The sequence below is a fragment of the Coregonus lavaretus genome, assembly GCF_964263955.1.
Source record: "Coregonus lavaretus genome assembly, chromosome: 12".
NCBI classification, from domain to species: domain Eukaryota; kingdom Metazoa; phylum Chordata; class Actinopteri; order Salmoniformes; family Salmonidae; genus Coregonus; species Coregonus lavaretus.
This window is the reverse complement of record NC_139999.1, coordinates 11,570,045-11,591,824: the sequence shown is the minus strand read 5'-3', so window position 1 is coordinate 11,591,824 and position 21,780 is coordinate 11,570,045. Positions and strand designations below refer to the sequence as shown.

Below are 21,780 nucleotides of genomic sequence, written 5' to 3'. Positions count from 1 at the left end.
TTTATCACCAAGGTTCTTCCTAGAACCGTCTATGAAAGGTTCTACCGATAACCCTTTTATCTTTGGAGGGTTCTTCCTAGAACCCTCCAAATTAACAAGTAGAACCCTGATCAAACATTAAATACAGTGGCTTGCGAAAGTATTCATGAGGTCTGGGCTTTGACTAGGACATTCCAAGACATTTAAATGTTTCCCCTTAAACCACTCAAGTGTTGCTTTAGCAGTATGCTTAGGGTCATTGTCCTGCTGGAAAGTGAACCTCCGTCCCAGTCTCAAATCTCTGGAAGACTGAAACAGGTTTCCCTCAAGAATTTCCCTGTATTTAGCGCCATCCATCATTCCTTCAATTCTGACCAGTTCCCAGTCCCTGCCGATGAAAAACATCCCCACAGCTTGATGCTGCCACCACCATGCTTCACTGTGGATTTTTTTCTGGCCACTCTTCCGTAAAGCCCAGCTCTGTGGAGTGTATGGCTTAAAGTGGTCCTATAGACAGATACTCCAATCTCCGCTGTGGAGCTTTGCAGCTCCTTCAGGGTTATCTTTGGTCTCTTTGTTGCCTCTCTGATTAATGCCCTCCTTGCCTGGTCCGTGAGTTCTGGCAGGTTTGTTGTGGTGCCATTTTCTTTCCATTTTTTAATAATGGATTTAATGGTGCTCCGTGGGATGTTCAAAGTTTTTGATATTTTTTTATAACCCAAACCTGATCTGTAGTTCTCCACAACTTTGTCCCTGACCTGTTTGAAGAGCTCCTTGGTCTTCATGGTGCCGCTTGCTTGGTGGTGCCCCTTGCTTAGTGGTGTTGCAGACTGTGGGGCCTTTCAGAACAGGTGTATATATATACTGAGATCATGTGACAGATCATGTGACTCTTAGATTGCACACAGGTGGACTTTATTTAACTAATTATGTGACTTCTGAAGGTAATTGGTTGCATCAGATCTTATTTAGGGGGTTCATAGCAAAGGGGGTGAATACATATGCACGCACCACTTTTCCGTTATTTATTTTTTAGATTTTTTAAAAAGAAGTTATTTCACTTCACCAATTTTGACTATTTTGTGTATGTCCATTACATGAAATCCAAATAAAAATCCATTTAAATTACAGGTTGTAATGCAACAAAATAGGAAAAATGCCAAGGGGGATGAATACTTTTGCAAATAGTCCGGGTAGCCATGATTAGCTGTTCAGGAGTCTTATGGCTTGGGGGTAGAAGCTGTTAAGAATCCTTTTGGACCTAGACTTGGCGCTCCGGTACGGCTTGCCGTGCGATAGCAGAGAGAACAGTCTATGACTAGGGTGGCTGGAGTCTTTGACCATTTTTAGACCCTTCCTCTGACACTGCCTGGTATAGAGGTCCTGGATGGCAGGAAGCTTGGCCCCAGTGATGTACTGGGCCGTACACACTACCCTCTGTAGTGCCTTGCAATCGGAGGCCAAGCAGTTGCCATACCAGGCAGTGATGCAACCAGTCTGGATGCTCTTGATGGTGCAGCTGTGTAACTTCTTGAGGATCTGAGGACCCATGCCAAATCTTTTCAGTCTCCTGAGGGGGAATACTCTTTGTTGTGCACTCTTCATGACTGTGTTGGTGTGTTTGGACCATGATAGTTTGTTGGTGATGTGGACACCAAGGAACTTGAAGCTCTCAACCTGTTCCACTACAGCCCCATCGATGAGAATGGGGGCGTGCTCAGTCCTCTTTTTTTTCCTGTAGTCCACAATCATTTCCTTTGTCTTGATCACGTTGAGGGAGAGGTTGTTATCCTGGCACCACACGGCCAGGTCTCTGACCTCCTCCCTATAGGCTGTCTCATCGTTGTCGGTGATCAGGCCTACCACTGTTGTGTCGTCTACAAACTTAATGATGCTGTTGGAGTCGTGCCTGGCCATGCAATCATGGGTGAACAGGGAGTACAGGAGGGGACAGATGTGTTGTTACCTACCCTTACCACCTGGGGGAGGCCCGTCAGGAAGTTCAGGATCCAGTTGCAAAGGGAGGTGTTTAGTCCCAGGATCCTTAGCTTAGTGATGAGCTTTGAGGGCACTGTGGTGTTGAACGCTGAGCTGTAGTCAATGAACAGCATTCTCACGTAGGTGTTCCTCTTGTCCAGGTGGAAAAGGGCAGTGTGGAGTGCAATAGAGATTGCATCATCTGTGGATCTGTTGGGGTGGTATTCAAATTGGAGTGGGTCTAGGGTTTCTGGGATAATTGTGTTGATGTGAGCCATGACCAGCCTTTCAAAGCACTTCATATTACATATTACATATTAGTCATTTTAGCAGACGCTCTTATCCAGAGCGACTTACAGGAGCAACCAGGGTCAAGTGCCCCGCTCAAGGGCACGTCGGCAGATCCTTCACCCAGTCGGCTCGGGGGGACTAGAACCAGCGACCCCTCGGCCACTGGGCACAACGCTCCCAACCACCAAGATACCTGCCAACTGAAGTCAAATGATCAGCTTCCAAACAAAAAACAGGTTTACTTTAAAAAGACATCCGTACATTTAAAATACATCAGGGAGAACAATAACATGAGAAGTTATATTGCCACTTTATAATGTGTATTATGATGCATGAATATACATTTCTACAGCCGGTGTTCATTCAGGAGGGTGAAAGATTCATGGCTACGGGTCTGTAGTCATTTAGGCATGTTACCTTAGTGTTCTTGGGCACAGGGACTGTGGTTGTCTGCTTGAAACATGTTGGTATAACAGACTCAGTCAGGGACATGTTGAAAATGTCAGTGAAGACACTTGCCAGTTGGTCAGCGCATGTTCGGAGTACACGTCCTGGTAATCCGTCTGGCCCTGCGGCCTTGTGAATGTTGACCTGCTTAAAAGTTTGAGACTACCTCAATCATCTAAACTGGAACAAACATCTCGGTAACGGGTGCAATAAATTCAATTACTAACAGTTTAGTTTATAAAACTGTATGTTATGTATCTTTGTGTAGCATAAAATTAATCAACCAATCAATGTACATGCAAAAACACACACAGATATTACAGTAAAACAAACAATTATGAAAATCTCCATGCAATAGAGCATGCTGGGAAATATGAATTTGAACCCTTCTTGCCTTCCAAAGAATCATCAAATAACCTTTGTCTTCCAAAAAGGGTTATTCTGATCAAAACGGTTCTTGGAAGAACCCTATCCCTCCGCAAATAACCATTTTGGAACCCTTTTTCTAAGAGTGTAGCTAAAACAATATATTCCAATAATTAACCACTTTGTCAAGGAAAAACACACCACGTAGCCAACAGACATCCAAATATCATTAACTGGGAGGGGATGATGTCATTATCTCTTGAGCATAGACCTGTGATTAGAAAGACAGTGATTATAATGTGAGTAGGCTGATAAGCAGAGCCAACAAGACAGGGCTCATTGTGATCTACACTGCACGTACTACAGGTGCTGAATGTATGAGAGCAGCCTGAAATAATGTATCTTCTCCTCAGAGAGCGAGCAATAAGAGGGCACACTGTGATGATGTGGTGCTTTAATATATTATGCCACATTGGCTATGGTAAAGGATTTATTTTCAAATAGAGAGCGGAGCAGACAGGAAGAAATGACCCTGACTGCTGAATGAAAGTGAAGAGAGGATTAGAGGCAGGATACATCCAAAGGTGGAATAATTGTCTTAGGCTGTTTAATTATGCATGCACAGAATGTCACGTATTCAGGAGGTGTTACCTGAATGGCTTGGTAAAACAATGTGTCCCAAAGCCATGATATGCAAAACTGTGCTGCACACTGAAATTAAAGGGGCAATCTGCAATTGCTACATCCATTTTTGGATTATAAATTACTGATATGGACCCATTGATTCATGAAGAACATAACTTTTAAATGCCTCATGAGTTTATTTCAACTGTTGTACCACATCAGAACCCTAAATAAAAGCTTGTTTTACTCTACTGTTTGTAAACAAAGTAAATGCAAACAAACACCATATTGCCTCAAAACATGGTTAAAACTATCATTTTGATATCATGGATGGTCAGTCCATGCATCCATGGATCTGTCTATGAATTTGAGAGTGGTTACATTTCTCCAGCCCCATCCCTCAGCTTGTTACCGAAACAGCGGTAGGGATTATTGTTTCAACTATGGATTGTCCCTTTAATGTCATATAGCTGATAACTTGGCTGTTAGTTGTTGTGTGATTGTCACAACCTCCATCCTCCCTGTGGAATGCCCTTATTAGGTTTCTAATAAAGGGAGGGACGCTAAACAAACAAACAAACCAAGGATCCGAGTGGGCTGTTCAAAAGCCGTCAGTGTTATGATGTCACTTGCTGGTCCCCATACAAGGAATCAGTGTTTATTTGCAATACAGTAGTGCTCTTTGTTTGTTAACCTCCAGCAGCGCTCAGGGATGTTTCCTTTCCCAAGCCCTGACCATCGAGCACAGAATGACATCCGGAGGGAGTTGGACTAAGGCCTCGCCTAAAGCTAACCTCTGAAGTGATCAGAAGGAGTTCTGCTAATAATTCCCAGGAGGCCAGAGGTGAACAATACAATCTGCCTAACAGGGAGCCAGTTGATTGATTGCTGTGACTTCCAACATCCTGTCATCTATCGTCTATACAATTATGAAAGACATTAATGGCCAATAAGAACGTTATCTCTTAGGCCCAGACATTAGTGTGTATCCTACTGCTTGAAGTTTCACGTAGAGCCAGTAGTGCAGTACTTGTGAGCTGGAGACTCATGACAAGGAGACGGGGCAAACATTTTAGGGGCATGGCTCTAATCCTCAAACAGCCAATAAGAGGCGGACTGGACTGACCTCACCAGTTAGCACTCTAGTGTCTTGGCCGACCCAGCTGTTTGAACTGGCCATCTCTTCCACTTCACAGACCAGCACTTATTCAGACTCTGAAGTGTTCATTTCTCCAGCATAGGGAAAACGCTTGGGACTGTCGTAGTGAAGGTAGAGGTTCTGTTCTATGGGAGAATCTCAGACATTCTAGACTTAGACTTCTGTAGAGGTAATTTGCTTCTTACACAGAGACACTACGGATATACAGTAGTATGCAGTCTGCCCTGTTCTGAAGTACCTCATTGAGAGGAGCGCTCCCCATCTCAACCTGTAGAGCTCATCTGGATCTAGGAGGAGCAGCTGGCAAGGTAAGATGCAACCATCCCACACACCCATATGTACATGTGCTTACTCTGCATTAGCTCTGAGAGGTCAATTTGCTCTTGGAGAAGCGTACTCATTTGCATGTAAAAAAAAAAAGAAGAGTTGTGTCAAAGGAGATGGGGATTTTCTTGAAAGCATCTCACTGATATGTTTAATGTGACACACATGTCAAGTTGTTATGTGAGTGCATATTCTGTTTATTGTTCATGCCCTGAAAAACAACAACTAGTATTCTGTTGATTGTTCATGCCTTGAAAAAACAACTAGTATTCTGTTGATTGTTCATGCCTTGAAAAAACAACTACTATTATGTTTATTGTTCATGCCCTGAAAAACAACAACTAGTATTCTGTTGATTGTTCATGCCCTGAAAAACAACAACTAGTATTCTGTTGATTTTTCATGCCTTGAAATGCCTAGTATTCTGTTTATTGTTCTGAAAAGCATTGAGGAAGTGGTCATGATCATGACGGCTCACTTTGGGATCATTATAGTATTGAGCAGGATGCTTGAGGCATGGCTGAAATGGAAATCAATGGGGATAGCCTACTACAAAATAACAGGACAGGACCTGAACTATCACATTCATTCCTACCAAGCCTTCAACCTAAATCCCACTGTTGCTATTGTAAGGCTTTAGCGGGCAATACTGAAATAACCTAACATTGGTCCAACAACCCAGCTTTTGTCCTGTGCTGTGATCCCCATTCATTTTTGTTAGTCACATATCCATTTGGCTTAACAGCCAAAGTCCTGGGGCTTCTGAACACTACTCTCACTCGCCTATCTGAAGTGGCAAGATGTCTGCGAGGGATTTAACCTTGAAGAAGTTAAGACATAGACCTTGTTGTGACACAGCCAATGTTCTATAGCGCCGAGCACATGTGCCACTGGGGCTTTTGAAGCAGCATGTTCTGTCTCGAGTGGCATGGTCAGGCCGCCCACTGGCTGCTTATTATAGCCCTTTAGCCAAAGAGGGGGCCATTGTTCATCTTGACTCATATTTCATCATCCATGCAGGCTGGCTGCATTTGATAAACATAGAAACCAGGTTCAAGTGGAGTCTTTAACTCACAGATTACTGGCCACATACTTTGCAAAGAGTCTGCAAAGTTTTCAGTCTTCTTGAGTAGATGAAATGGCCACCCTTATTTATTTCATTATTTATAACCTTGATGTGTTGATTAGTCATTAATACACATTAGTGTATGTCCTGACTTTCTCCTCCATTCATAAATGAAAACAGAATATAATTACAATGTCTTATCTGTGTGGGACTCAACGACCTCCATGAGCCCATGCACAGAATGTATGCTATGCTTGTACCCTGGCTTGTACCCTGTGCCCTGGCACATACATGTGCTGATTGAGAGACTGTTGAACAAGTAAACAATACTATTTTCAGACAGAGACATATCTTTGAGCTGACCTTTGTTCCCAGACTAGGAGGTAAAGTCAATAGCTGTAAGAGGACACCCAGCACATTGCATTCTCAACACCCATTTAAAAGGACAGTCCACTCCTGATAAGTGCACTTCGGATATGTGCAAACACCTGTGCAATACAGTTTTCAAGTCCCAATTCAATAATATGTTATATTATTAATGCTTATAACCGCATGATCTGGTTTAGTTCACTCTGTCACTCCAGTCCCAAGCCATTATATTTACTGTATCAGGAGTAGACTGAACTGTTCCATTTCCACAGCAGTAAGCTAAATTATTTTTCACATTCATCTGCATCTCACTTCTATGAAACTGCTCAAAATATAGAAAGTTGACTGACCCTCCCTCATTAATCCTAGCTGTTCCCCGTGAGAAAGTTATTTGCAACATGCTGTGTTTGTACTGCATACTGCACAGTTAAAAGAGCATGCACCCTGGAGTCCTCATCAGATAATGGCTGAAATGTAAGTTGATAGGGAACACATTCTTCTTTTTAATTTCTCTGTCTACAGAGTACATCCACTAACAGGGGAACAATGTGAACCAGCATCAGGATACACATTTGGTCGAATTAGTCTTTGATCTTTGCCTGGTGCGGTGAATTACTTTAAGCGACTCCAATGGCAGCCTTCCCTATATTTATGTTAAATTCGAGGGGAATCTTGGGATACCAATTCCAGACTGATATACTGTGCAACAACGTGTAACATGTTGTATCCAACATGAATGGATCTGCAGTATAGCACATACAGTACCAGTCAAATGTTTGGACACACCCACTCATTCAAGGGTTTTTCTTTGTTTTTACTATTTTCTACATTGTAGAATAATAGTGAAGACATCAAAATTATGAAATAACACAAATGGAATCATGCAGTAACCAAAAAGTGATAAAAAAATCAAAATCTACACTGCTCAAAAAAATAAAGGGAACACTTAAACAACACAATGTAACTCCAAGTCAATCACACTTCTGTGAAATCAAACTGTCCACTTAGGAAGCAACACTGATTGACAATAAATTTCACATGCTGTTGTGCAAATGGCATAGACAACAGGTGGAAATTATAGGCAATTAGCAAGACACCCCCAATAAAGGACTGGTTTTGCAGGTGGTGACCACAGACCACTTCTCAGTTCCTATGCTTCCTGGCTGATGTTTTAGTCACTGTTGAATGCTGGCGGTGCTTTCACTCTAGTGGTAGCATGAGACGGAGTCTACAACCCACACAAGTGGCTCAGGTAGTGCAGCTCATCCAGGATGGGACATCAATGCGAGCTGTGGCAAGAAGGTTTGCTCTGTCTGTCAGCGTAGTGTCCAGAGCATGGAGGCGCTACCAGGAGACAGGCCAGTAGATCAGGAGACGTGGAGGAGGCCGTAGGAGGGCAACAACCCAGCAGCAGGACTGCTACCTCCACCTTTGTGCAAGGAGGAGCAGGAGGAGCACTGCCAGAGCCCTGCAAAATGACCTCCAGCAGGCCACAAATGTGCATGTGTCTGCTCAAACGGTCACAAACAGACTCCATGAGGGTGGTATGAGGGCCCGACGTCCACAGGTGGGGGTTGTGCTTACAGCCCAATTTGCCAGAGAACACCAAGATTGGCAAATTCGCCACTGGCGCCCTGTGCTCTTCACAGATGAAAGCAGGTTCACACTGAGCACATGTGTCAGACGTGACAGAGTCTGGAGACGCCGTGGAGAACGTTCTGCTGCCTGCAACATCCTCCAGCATGACCGGTTTGGCGGTGGGTCAGTCATTGTGTGGGGTGGCATTTCTTTGGGGGGCCGCACAGCCCTCCATGTGCTCGCCAGAGGTAGCCTGACTGCCATTAGGTACCGAGATGAGATCCTCAGACCCCTTGTGAGACCATATGCTGGTGCGGTTGGCCCTGGGTTCCTCCTAATGCAAGACAATGCTAGACATGTGGCTGGAGTGTGTCAGCAGTTCCTGCAAGAGGAAGGCATTGATGCTATGGACTGGCCCGCCCGTTCCCCAGACCTGAATCCAATTGAGCACATCTGGGACATCATGTCTCGCTCCATCCACCAACGCCATGTTGCACCACAGACTGTCCAGGAGTTGGCGGATGCTTTAGTCCAGGTCTGGGAGGAGATCCCTCAGGAGACCAGCCGCCACCTCATCAGGAGCATGCCCAGGCGTTGTAGGGAGGTCACACAGGCACGTGGAGGCCACACACACTACTGAGCCTCATTTTGACTTGTTTTAAGGACATTACATCAAAGTTGGATCAGCCTGTAGTGTGGTTTTCCACTTTAATTTTGAGGGTGACTCCAAATCCAGACCTCCATGGGTTGATAAATTTGATTTCCATTGATAATTTTTGTGTGATTTTGTTGTCAGCACATTCAACTATGTAAAGAAAAAAGTATTTAATAAGATTATTTCATTCATTCAGGGTGAATCAGGCCTTCATGGTCGAATTCCTGAAAAGAAACCACTACTAAAGGACACCAATAAGAAGAAGAGACCTGCTTGGGCCAAGAAACATGAGCAATGGACATTAGACCGGTGGAAATGAGTCCAAATTGGCGATTTTTGGTTCCAACCACCGTGTGTTTGTGAGACGCGGTGTGGGTGAATAGATGATGTCCGCATGTGTATTTCCTACCGTAAAGCATGGAGGAGGAGGTGTTATGGTGTGGGGGTGCTTTACTGGTGACACTGATTTATTTAGAATTCAAGGCACACTTAACCAGCATGGCTACCACAGCATTCTGCAGCGATACGCCATCCCATGTGGTTTGGGCTTATTGGGACTATCATTTGTTTTTCAACAGGACAACGACCCAACACACCTCCAGGCTGTGTAAGGGCTATTTTACCAAGAAGGAGAGTGATGGAGTGCTGCATCAGATGACCTGGCCTCCACAATCCCCCGACCTCAACCCAATTGAGATGGTTTGGGATGAGTCGGACCGCAGAGTGAAGGAAAAGCAGCCAACAAGTGCTCAGCATATGTGGGAACTCCTTCAATATTGTTGGAAAAGCATTCCAGGTGAAGCTGGTTCAGAGAATGCCAATAGTGTGCAAAGCTGTCATCAAGGCAAAGGGTGGCTATTTGAAGAATCTCAAATATAAAATATATTTTGATTTGTTTAACACTTTTTTGTTTACTACATGATTCCATATGTGTTATTTCATAGTTTTGATGTCTTCACTATTATTCTACAGTGTAAAAAAAAAATTAAAATAAAGAAAAACCCTTGAATGAGTAAGTGTGTCCAAACTTTTGACTGGTAGTGTAGGGGCATCCTGAAAATTGTAAGGGTTGGTGTGAGGTGTGACCCAGGTGCGATGCAGGTTAGACAGTAGGCAGAGATGGTGAAACAAAGAACTTTACTGATGGTCCCAAAGCCAGGATACAAAACAACTGACTTTACACGAAAAAGAAAGGTGGAGCAAATAAGACTCCAAAAAACAGGCTGACAGCCAAACATACGAAATACAAACTGTGACTGAAATAATAAATAAACAGTGAGAACACTTCTCACGTACCTTGTCCATGCGTCCCGCCATCAGACACTGATTAGTATTGCTTGGCATAGTGAAACTAGCAGAGAAAACTGAGCAAGGGAACACAGGGAAGTGAGGGCATAAATACACAGGTGAATCAGATAGACACAGGTGACACCAATAGGAAGATGATCAGTCCTGACTGTGAGTGAGGAGGTGCCTAAGGTTGTCGGAGGATGACACCTAGGGGGTCGCTCCGGAACTGCGACCCACTCCTGCAACAGAAAATGTTTTGTATTCAAATGAGAAACACAGAAACTGTCATACAGAAAGAAGCCTGCTGTAGGTCATTGACTCATTGTATTACCTTTGCATCAAAGCTCTGTCTGAAGGACTGTATTAGGAGGAAATAATGAGCTTTTGAAAAAGATGCCCCACTTTCCTCCAGATCTTCTGTATTTAATCAATGCAATCACATCACCCAAGCTCAAGTCCTAGCTTAGCATCATTACTTCTCAAACTGCTAATCCTATGCTGTTTTCCCCACCACAGAGGGCAATTACTTCCCTTAGATCAAGAGTCCTCTCCGCAGAACATGCAGAAGCTCTAAATCATTACCCTCTTTATGAGAGCATAGCCCCGAGCTTCCTAGGAAGCTGAATTCAACCTGTATTCATGGTTTGATAAATGTGCACTGTGGTTGGGCTCCTCGGTGTAAACAATATAGTAAGCCATTTGACTCTGCAGATGGGCCTGTATTCATAAGCTCAGAAGTGAGGGGGGAGTATAATGGGCGGCTGTATTTACAGTAAAAAGAAGCTCCAGAAATGGCACCCACACAGAGATTATTGGGCTTTTTAGGATGAATCTTCTTGGCAAATCAAATTGATTATTTTACTTGTGAAATACTAAGGATGAAGTTATGGATTCTGCGTTTCATACACTGGTAAGAAATAATCATGCAAATGTCCTAAAGGAGAAACTATTTAAGTCAACATTTCTTATATGATCAAGCCATTGATGTTAACAGGACATGTTCATGTATGCATTTCCCCTCTCTCTGTTTGATATTTAGTTCTTGTTGCTATAACATTAACTTTCAGGAGCACATTACCATGACACACCTGTGATACCTACCAGAGGTAGATATGCGTGGAGGTAAAGCATCCACCCTGTAAATAAACACATGCTTATCATTTGAAAGCAGCATGTGAAATCCTGCTGACATTAACCATACACCATTGGTCCCAGTCATGCACACTTAACAATTTTTCAAAATAAATTAAATGAATCTGAATAGATAAGACCCATTTTGCTTCTCAAATGTTGAACAGAGGCAACATGCATAGCACTGTATCTGACCTTCACAGTGAGGAAACAGAAACAGTCTTCCTTGACAACCCACATTGTGAAACATTGTTAACATAGTCCGATTACCCCCCCTAAAAACATACATTTGCATAGTGCAGGATGAACAATACCATTCTCAGAAGATTCTCGGTTAAATGAATTCTAGCTTTGAAAACTTGATTAATCTTTCTCCAACAGGTGCCCATTGCTGTGTAGGTTCCTGTGCGCAGGAGCTTGGTGAGCAGAACAGCAGCCATGCCGCCTGCCATGGGAGGACCCCAGGGGTACACCCCTCCAGAGGGGGGCTGGGGCTGGGCGGTGGTGGTGGGAGCCTTCATCTCTATTGGCTTCTCCTACGCCTTCCCCAAGTCCATCACCGTCTTCTTCAAGGAGATCGAGGTCATTTTCGACTGCACCAGCAGCCAGGTGTCATGGATCTCCTCCATCATGCTGGCGGTGATGTACGCCGGAGGTGAGCTGGAGGATAGATTAGGGCTAGCCTGGTAATTTACCAGACTGATGTCCGTGCAGCGAACATTCATGTAAGATGGCGGCTTCCGAGGCTAGAATAGTGCACCACTACCGGAAATGTACATAATAATAACATATTTTATTGTAACACCAATTAAATTGTAACACGTTACAAATGTACTCCAACTGTCTTTGCTTTCACAAACAACAAAGCTTGTATGGAGTGCATTTTTGTGGTTCATAATAATATGCCATTTAGCAGACGCTTTTATCCAAAGCGACTTACAGTCATGCGTGCATAATTTTTTTTTTTTGTGTATGGGTGGTCCCGGGGATCTAACCCACTACCTTGGCGTTACAAGCGCCGTGCTCTACCAGCTGAGCTACAGAGGACCACAAATGCATTACAAATGTATTGGAAACGGGTTAACAAGTGATTTCACAATTTTGTGTGAAGTTTCCGGTAGGGAGTCAGAGTGATGAGATAGTGTACCAGAAATTAGCTGTACGATGCAGAGTGAGTAGGGGAGCATTGTGTAACAGACATTGGTTTAAAAAGTATTTGTTGGCCTCCCGAGTGGCGCAGCGGTCTAAGGCACTGCATCACAGTGACTGAGGTGTCCCTACAGCCCTGGGTTCGATCCCAGGCTGTGTCACAGCCGGCTGTGAACGGGAGACCCATGAGGCGGCACACAATTGGCCCAGCGTCATCCAGGTTAGGGGAGGGTTTGGCTGGATGGGATTTCCTTGTCCCATCGCGTTCTAGTGACTCCTTGTGGTGGGCTGGGTGCCTGCAAGCTGACTTTGGTCACCAGCTGGATGGTGTTTCCTCCGACACAATGGTGCGGCTGGCTTCCGGGTTAAGCGAGCGATGTGTCAAGAAGTCGTGTTTCGGAGGACGCATGGCTCTTGACCTTCGCCTCTCCTGAGTCCGTACGGAAGTTGCAGCGATGGGACAAGACTGTAACTACCAATTGGGTAAAAAAAGTATATATTTGTTTTCTTTCAAATACTTTGAGCATTTGATTGCACTTATAGGTTTGGATCAAGGGACCATTCCATTGGTTCCATTGAGACCAGACAAGCTAAAGTATTAATAGAAAACAAATACTACTTGAACCCAGACCATAGCTTGGTAATCCCATGAAGTGAACGGTCATGATACTTTTTAAGTACCACTTAAACCTTATAGCTAAATCATTAAGCGTGTGTCCCAAAACTTGTCCCACCATATCCTCCTACAGTTGCTGATTTAAGCTGATCTGTGAGACTTCGGAAAAACGTCAACTTGGCTTTCTTTTAGATGTTTTATTTGATGCAAAAATTAAACGTAATGATAGCTAAGACGACAAATAAGACAATGTATACCATCATCCTTTTTTAAACAGATACTGTAAATGCACCTTTTAACATGCATGGATCTGGATGCCTCTGTTAGGGATCCGTATTCTCAATGTACCTTTCAGTGAGAATGCATACACTCTTTATTTTGCTCAGTGGACTGTTTATGCACTTCCTATTCTTCAGTCACAAACAGCTCCAATAGTTTCCCACCCATTGGCTATGTTGAGTAAGGTCACCGGGCACCAGATCAAGATTAAGTGTATTGTCCCAAAGGAGACGCTGATGCCTGAATCAAACCACTGTCATTGAAATTAAACAAATGGGGCCTCTAGAAAGCTTTTACTCTTCCATTGAAGCATTGTTCTTTACAGTGCAACAGTATCTGTCTCTACAGTCCGTGGATGGGGTTCCTCTCTTCCCAGTGTGCTTGTTAATGCTCTGATCAGATGAATGTTGTCCCAGGTGTCTTCTGAGGCTGAGGAGATGAAATGGCTTACGTGAGAGTGGCAGGTGAGGCAGACTGTGTCAGCTGGTCTGGCTTCCTGTACCGACGGGGACTGGGTTGAATCAAATGCTATGTGTCAGACAGGTCAGACAGGTCTTCCCAGTGGAGCGTCTTTTCATCTGCATGACATTTAACACGAACAGACAGAACAGTAATCAGAGGGACTCTTCTTCTCAGACTCCTTGTCCCACAAGAAGAGGTCTGAGGCCGGATAGTGAATGGACTCATTTTCTCTCTAGGAGGGGAGATAAACTGAATGAACAAATCCCCGGGGTATGATGCTGTTTTAGAAAATGTCGTCTTTTTTTTCCATATTGATGTTGTCCTGTAAACATTGTTATTAGCTGCACACTTCTACAGCAGCATTTTTAGCTGGCTTAGTAGTGGTGCCTATTTACAGTGGGGAAAAAAAGTATTTAGTCAGCCACCAATTGTGCAAGTTCTCCCACTTAAAAAGATGAGAGAGGCCTGTAATTTTCATCATAGGTACACGTCAACTATGACAGACAAATTGAGAAAATTTTTTCCAGAAAATCACATTATGGGATTTTTTATGAATTTATTTGCAAATTATGGTGGAAAATAAGTATTTGGTCACCTACAAACAAGCAAGATTTCTGGCTCTCACAGACCTGTAACTTCTTCTTTAAGAGGCTCCTCTGTCCTCCACTCGTTACCTGTATTAATGGCACCTGTTTAAACTTGTTATCAGTATAAAAGACACCTGTCCACAACCTCAAACAGTCACACTCCAAACTCCACTATGGCCAAGACCAAAGAGCTGTCAAAGGACACCAGAAACAAAATTGTAGACCTCCACCAGGCTGGGAAGACTGAATCTGCAATAGGTAAGCAGCTTGGTTTGAAGAAATCAACTGTGGGAGCAATTATTAGGAAATGGAAGACATACAAGACCACTGATAATCTCCCTCGATCTGGGGCTCCACGCAAGATCTCACCCCATGTGGTCAAAATGATCACAAGAACGGTGAGCAAAAATCCCAGAACCACACGGGGGGACCTAGTGAATGACCTGCAGAGAGCTGGGACCAAAGTAACAAAGCCTACCATCAGTAACACACTACGCCGCCAGGGACTCAAATGCTGCAGTGCCAGACGTGTCCCCCTGCTTAAGCCAGTACATGTCCAGGCCCGTCTGAAGTTTGCTAGAGTGCATTTGGATGATCCAGAAGAGGATTGGGAGAATGTCATATGGTCAGATGAAACCAAAATAGAACTTTTTGGTAAAAACTCAACTCGTCGTGTTTGGAGGACAAAGAATGCTGAGTTGCATCCAAAGAACACCATACCTACTGTGAAGCATGGGGGTGGAAACATCATGCTTTGGGGCTGTTTTTCTGCAAAGGGACCAGGATGACTGATCCGTGTAAAGGAAAGAATGAATGGGGCCATGTATCGTGAGATTTTGAGTGAAAACCTCCTTCCATCAGCAAGGGCATTGAAGATGAAACGTGGCTGGGTCTTTCAGCATGACAATGATCCCAAACACACCGCCCGGGCAACGAAGGAGTGGCTTCGTAAGAAGCATTTCAAGGTCCTGGAGTGGCCTAGCCAGTCTCCAGATCTCAACCCCATAGAAAATCTTTGGAGGGAGTTGAAAGTCTGTGTTGCCCAGCGACAGCCCCAAAACATCACTGCTCTAGAGGAGATCTGCATGGAGGAATGGGCCAAAATACCAGCAACAGTGTGTGAAAACCTTGTGAAGACTTATAGAAAACGTTTGACCTGTGTCATTGCCAACAAAGGGTTTATAACAAAGTATTGAGAAACTTTTGTTATTGACCAAATACTTATTTTCCACCATAATTTGCAAATTAATTCATTAAAAATCCTACAATGTGATTTTCTGGATTTTTTTTCCTCATTTTGTCTGTCATAGTTGACGTGTACCTATGATGAAAATTACAGGCCTCTCTCATCTTTTTAAGTGGGAGAACTTGCACAATTGGTGGCTGACTAAATACTTTTTTTCCCCACTGTACAATGTGTAAGAAAAACTACTGAACGAGTAATTACCAAAACACTGAACTCCTGAGAGGATTAGTGCTGATACGTTTCATGTGTCGTACCATGTACTGTATACAGTACAGAAGGTCAAGCTTCAGCAATAGCAGCACTTTATGAATAACTCTTTAACGAGTTCTGAACCATATGCCTATTTCAGTATAGAGGGGACCAGCACCATGTGGACGTACGAGTGGCGCAGTGGTCTAAGGCACTGCATCGCAGTGCTAGCTGTGCCACTAGTTATCCTGGTTTGAATCCAGGCTCTGTCGTAGCCGGCCGCGACCGGGAGACCCATGGGGCGGTGCACAATTGGCCTAGGGTAGGGGAGGGAATGGCCAGCAGGGATGTAGCTCAGTTGGTAGAGCATGGCGTTTGCAACGCCAGGGTTGTGGGTTCGATTCCCACAGGGGGCCAGTATGAAAAAATAAAAAAATTATGAATGCACTCACTAACTGTAAGTTGCTCTGGATAAGAGCGTCTGCTAAATGACTAAAATGTAAATGTATGGTGTGGACCATATGTATTTACATTTAGCAGACGCTCTTATCCAGAGCGACTTACAGTTAGTGAGTGCATACATTTTCATACTGGAGTACATAGCTGCCACGGCTGCCCCCCACCAGACCGGTGAATCAATGCTATTTATTGTTCAGCAGTCCATTCCCTCAAAAGGTAGCACTTAGCTCAGGCGCACATTCAGGACCTGCATGGGCGAAAGCCAGGTCATTGGTTCATGCAGTAACATTGTCTCAGACTGTTCCCAGTAGTTCTCAGTTCTCCCACTCTAAGTGTGTTGCCTGTTAGTTGGGCCCTAGACACATGACTGCCTGGCTGGCTGCGCATGATCAGGAGCACAAGACTGTGTAGGGGCTGACCTCTGACCTTTCTACAGAACCAGAACACACAGGCCCTGTCAGACTCAGACCCTAATGATGTCTATGACCCAATCCTGGCAGGCCTTAAAACAGGGGTTACAGCCAACAGTGCACAGCATACACTGTGTTCTTCTAGATTGTAGCTCAAGTAATCAATGAGTAATTGAATCAAATGGCTTTAGAAAGCCCTTTTTTACATCAACAGCTGTCGCAAAGTAAACAACAGGAACCTGGCCTAGACCCCCAAAGAGCAAGCAGCAGTACAGTGGCAATCCGTACTCCATTTTGCATGTAGGCCTACTGGTGCTACAGAAAATGGGTTGTGTTGCTTGGCTTATTCAACTGTAAGTTGCCATAATTTAGTGTTTGTATGTCATCCATGAACGCTATGAAAAAATCATGTTATGGAAAATGTATACATTGACTAAATAATGGGACTTAATCCTCTTGTCTTGACCTCTCTTTCATTTCTAACCTATCCTTCTCAATGTCTTACATTGTCAGGATTGGTCACAGGCTATCTCCTCAGACATTACTCTCCCTCACCAGCTCATCTTCAGAGAGGGAGGGGACAGGCTCTTTGTTGGTGTTTAGCCTCGCCTGTATTAGAATCTAAAAAGCCTTTGTCGTGTTCCGAGCTGGCAAATTAGTCTGGACAACCTCTAAACAAAAACTGTCACATTCCATTTAGGTTCCTTCCGTGGTGCCGGGATTTGGCAGGGAGGCTGAAGCGTCTTCCACATGGATCTTCGATATTCGCTCCCATTTAGGCCTTGTTGGTATAAGCCAGACAGAGGGTGGGCATGCAGCCAGCAGAACTCTGCATGCCATCTAGGCATATATGTTAACAAATTGTAGTGAGCTAGCTGTTGTTAGGCTCATTTTATGGCCCATATTTACCTTGAATTTGTGTTGCCGAACCCTCTGAGATTTAGCCCAACCTAAATGGAAGGAATATGTTGCAGTCTAAGACTATAACAAAGTGGAGCTATTGTGAATGTAGCCTCCAAATCTTCCAGTAGGGAAGATGATAGGGTATGTAGTAGCAGGCTGTCGGCCATCATTGATTAGAAAAACTAAGAGTAGGCTATGTTGATCAAGTTATATCAGTAGACAAACTGTCTATTTTGACATCAGTAGGAGGCGGAGTGGGACAAAGGTAGTGTTCCTCTTAATGTGATGCTCTCATCTTTCAAAATCAAGGGATATTATTTACTATTACATGGGAACTGTGGTAGATTACCCATAGGAAATGAGTCTGACTAAGTGTAACCTGCTCTACTGTTCTTAAGCTCTGCTAAGTATTTTGCTAGGAGACAGTAGAGTACTTTAAATGTATTTTTTCTATACTCAACCTCCCTAGCACACACACACATAAAATCCTGCAGAGGAGAATGAAGCAGGGTTTTACAGTAGCCTAGTTAGAAATGCTCTTTAGCGACAGAGCCCTCTTCTTTTGTCATTCTCTGCACATAACGTTAGGAATACACAAACTGTAGCCACACCTCACAATATCTTGTTTCATCGCGATTGTCTTCTTGTTTTCTGTGAGATTGCATTGCCAACTGTGGCTAGACCAGAGAAATTGCTGCAGTGCAGCAGTGAGACAAATCATTGCAGAAGTTGTGTGGAAGCTCCCCTGTAGCTCAGTTGGTAGAGCATGGCGCTTGCAACGCCAGGGTTGTGGGTTCGTTTCCCACAGGGGGCCAGTATGAAAATGTATGCACTCACTAACTGTAAGTCGCTCTGGATAAGAGCGTCTGCTAAATGACTGAAATGTAAATAAATGTAAAGCTCCGGCTGCACCAGTGTTTCTCAGAGCTGGGGCTTTAGGGCCCTCTAGTGGTAAAATATAACATTTCTCAAAAATGGTAGGCTTTTCTTATGGTAGTCAACTTCGCTTTTTCACCTATTAAAGATTTTCAATCATGTTAATCAAGGAAATTAATTCAAGATGTGAATTTGCAATCCTCTAAAGTTTGACTAATGAGATTTCGATAGTCATTATGGTATAGTCAGTTATGCTTGGGCATATTTGCCTAAGGTGCATTTTCCCACCGTATGAGCCATCTTGACTGTTTGCTTTGTATTTGTCACCTCTCAGGTCCTATCAGCAGTATCCTGGTTAATAAGTATGGAAGTCGTCCCGTCATGATGTGTGGAGGATTCCTGTCTGGCTGTGGACTGATTGCTGCCTCCTTCTGCAACTCAGTGGAAGGACTTTACTTCTGTGTGGGAGTGGTCGGAGGTAGGCCTCTTTCATGGTTAGTGCTATCTGAGATCCTATATGTTCATTAGTTCACTGTTCAATAGTTGCTGCTGTTGAGGAAATGTATCGCCCTCTGGGGACCTCTTTAGGAACTCTATCATCACTTTTTAGTATCCTGAATTTCTTTTCGGTCTGGTTTCATGTGTTATGTATAAGGAATAACTAGGCAGTCTGATGTTGGACTGAATTAATGTCTTTAATATATTTCAACAGGTTTGGGACTGGCATTCAATCTGAACCCAGCCCTTACTATGATTGGGAAGTACTTCTACCATAAGCGGCCCATCGCCAATGGAATCGCCATGGCGGGCAGCCCAGTTTTCCTATCCACCTTGGCCCCTCTCAACAGCTGGTTCTTTGACCAGTTTGGCTGGAGGGGCAGCTTCCTGATCCTGGGAGGCCTGCTGTTCAACTGCTGCGTCGCTGGTTCTCTCATGAGACCCATCGGACCAAAACCACAGCCTGCCGTAAAAAGTGAAGACGCTGCCAAAGAGAGTACGACGTGTGGGCAGAAGTGCAACAGTTTTATCGACCTCTCACTGTTCAAACACCGGGGCTTCGTGCTCTACCTCATGGGTAACGTAATTATGTTCTTTGGTCTCTTCTCCCCACTAGTGTTCCTTAGTAACTTTGCCAAGAGCAGGGACATCCCCAAAGAGAAGGCAGCCTTCCTGCTGTCTGTCCTGGCCTTTGTGGACATGGTGGCCCGGCCCTCTATGGGCATTGTGGCCAATACAAAGTGGATACGACCCAGGGTGCAGTACTTCTTTGCCTGCTCTGTGCTGTTGAACGGTGTGTGCCACGTCCTGGCGCCTATCTCCGTGGACTACACAGGCTTCGTTATCTACGCCATCTTCTTTGGCTTTGCCTTTGGCTGGCTGAGTGCGGTGCTGTTTGAGACGCTCATGGACCTGGTGGGAACCCAGCGATTCTCCAGTGCAGTGGGACTGGTCACCATCGTGGAGTGTGGGCCGGTCTTGTTAGGTCCCCCTGTGTTAGGTGAGTGCACACTTCACATGTATTTGTAGTTTACTTATGCTCCTTGTTTCTATATAAAGATGTTCAATCATCTAACTGGTTTATTTTTATGAAAAGTAAAGACTGTTAACTTATGATACAAGTTAGAATTAATCTTTGTTTTGTCACAGGGAAATTCAAAGACATCTACAATGACTACCAATACACCTACCAGAGCTGTGGGGTGATCCTTATCATTGCCAGTGTGTTCCTGTTTGTGGGAATGGGTCTCAACTACCGGTTGTTGGACAAAGAGAAAAAGGAAGAGGAAAGGAAGGCTAAACTGGAGGGAAAAGAAGAAGAGTCCAACAAGGACAGAGTGAGAGCAATTGACGAGACAAAAACTTCAGAAGACACAGTTTAACTTTTCTTGACATCAAATACACACATTCACATGGTATCTCAATACAGTCAATGAGATAATGTAGACAACAAATTAATTTGGTTCAAGTCCTTGGCAGACAGCATTGTTCATGTAAACATATTTGTTCACCATTTCCACTTCTGTCATTGAATAATGTATTATTAGCATAATATGACTGGAGCAAGATACACTTATGTATGATAGAAACATGCAACTTTTTACTGAAATGTGCAGCCGCCCTGCGAAAACATACTCTATTTTACGAATCTGGAGTCCAGATAGTACATTTTCTGCATAAGTGTTGTGATATATTTTAGAATATTATTATATGCAGGTAATTTCTATGTTCATACTGTATTTGGAATTTCAGAAATCCACTTCAAATAACTGCAATGTACAGTTTTATTCTGTGAAAGCACTTAATGGATATACTAGTACTTTTAGAAGGTTTAATGAATCACTGTAACATTTTGTTCACACTGTCATGATGAATGGTAGGTTTCTTTTCTTTCTGAAAGCGTTGTTAAATGAATAACGTGTAGTCTCCTGATATTCACAATGTTCTTCAATACATCTTCACAACAATTATATTCCCATGTTGACTGCACAGCTAAAAGCTAGCCAGACCGATAACAACACTAAAGATAATACAGTATGAATATATGCAGAAACTGCTTCTCCAATAGAAATTTGGTTTTAGAACTGGGGGGGGGGGGAATAAGTATATATATATATTTTTTAATCCAGTCGGATAAACACTCCAAACAGCCACTCGACCGCTCGGAGGCGTACGCATGGTCCTAAAGCACATCGTTTTGTATCACATTCCAATGATAAAACTGGGGGAGACAAAAATACAATTTCAGAATGTGGGGGGGGGGGGGGGGGGGCATGTCCCCTCTTCCCCGGTGAAAGTTGTGGCCATGGCTATATCGTTAAAATTCATGAAAACAAAAATGTTTTTTTTTGGTATTAATTTAAGTTTAGGCATAAAGTTAGCAGTTTGGTTAAGGTTTGGGTTAAGGTTAAGTTTAAAATCAGATTTTAAAAAGAGAAATTGCAGAAATAGGCAGGGTTTAGATGTCAAAATGTTGCCATTAGCTAACTAAACTCATGCGTAGAAACACATAATCGGGTCTAACGGTCGTCTCGCGCCGAACTGCGCATGTGCAGGCTGTAAAATCAATGCCACTAAATCGATATAAAGTAGTTTTTTACAAAAAAAGATGTACGTGTCAGTTTGTCACGTTCACGAGGTTGGAATAATAACATGTTCAACTACCTTAGACATTGGCTTGAATCTAGGTTGTGCCTTTAGATTTCGAGAAAATTAACAGGATCTTTCACTTCTACCACTGACTTCTCATTCCTGGCCTGGTCATCTTGGTCTGTTTCGCAAGCGTTCCCAGAAGTCTCCCGATGTTGCGCCTCTGGGTTTAGAAACTCTTGGTGCTTTCAAGACAACTGG

The 21,780-nt window shown here is 43.6% G+C and overlaps 1 protein-coding gene across 1 annotated transcript; it reads left to right on the top strand.

Annotated features, from left to right (window-relative positions):
* The first annotated feature begins 4,905 nt into the window (after positions 1-4,905).
* LOC311138233 (monocarboxylate transporter 1-like) lies at positions 4,906-20,975 on the top strand. The gene is made up of 5 exons (XM_084172907.1): positions 4,906-5,151; positions 11,638-11,911; positions 18,767-18,910; positions 19,145-19,930; positions 20,080-20,975. Exons 2-5 carry the CDS (start codon positions 11,695-11,697, stop codon positions 20,310-20,312), a joined length of 1,380 nt encoding a protein of 459 aa, XP_084029033.1. The 5' UTR covers positions 4,906-5,151; positions 11,638-11,694; the 3' UTR covers positions 20,313-20,975.
* Positions 20,976-21,780: the final 805 nt, after the last annotated feature.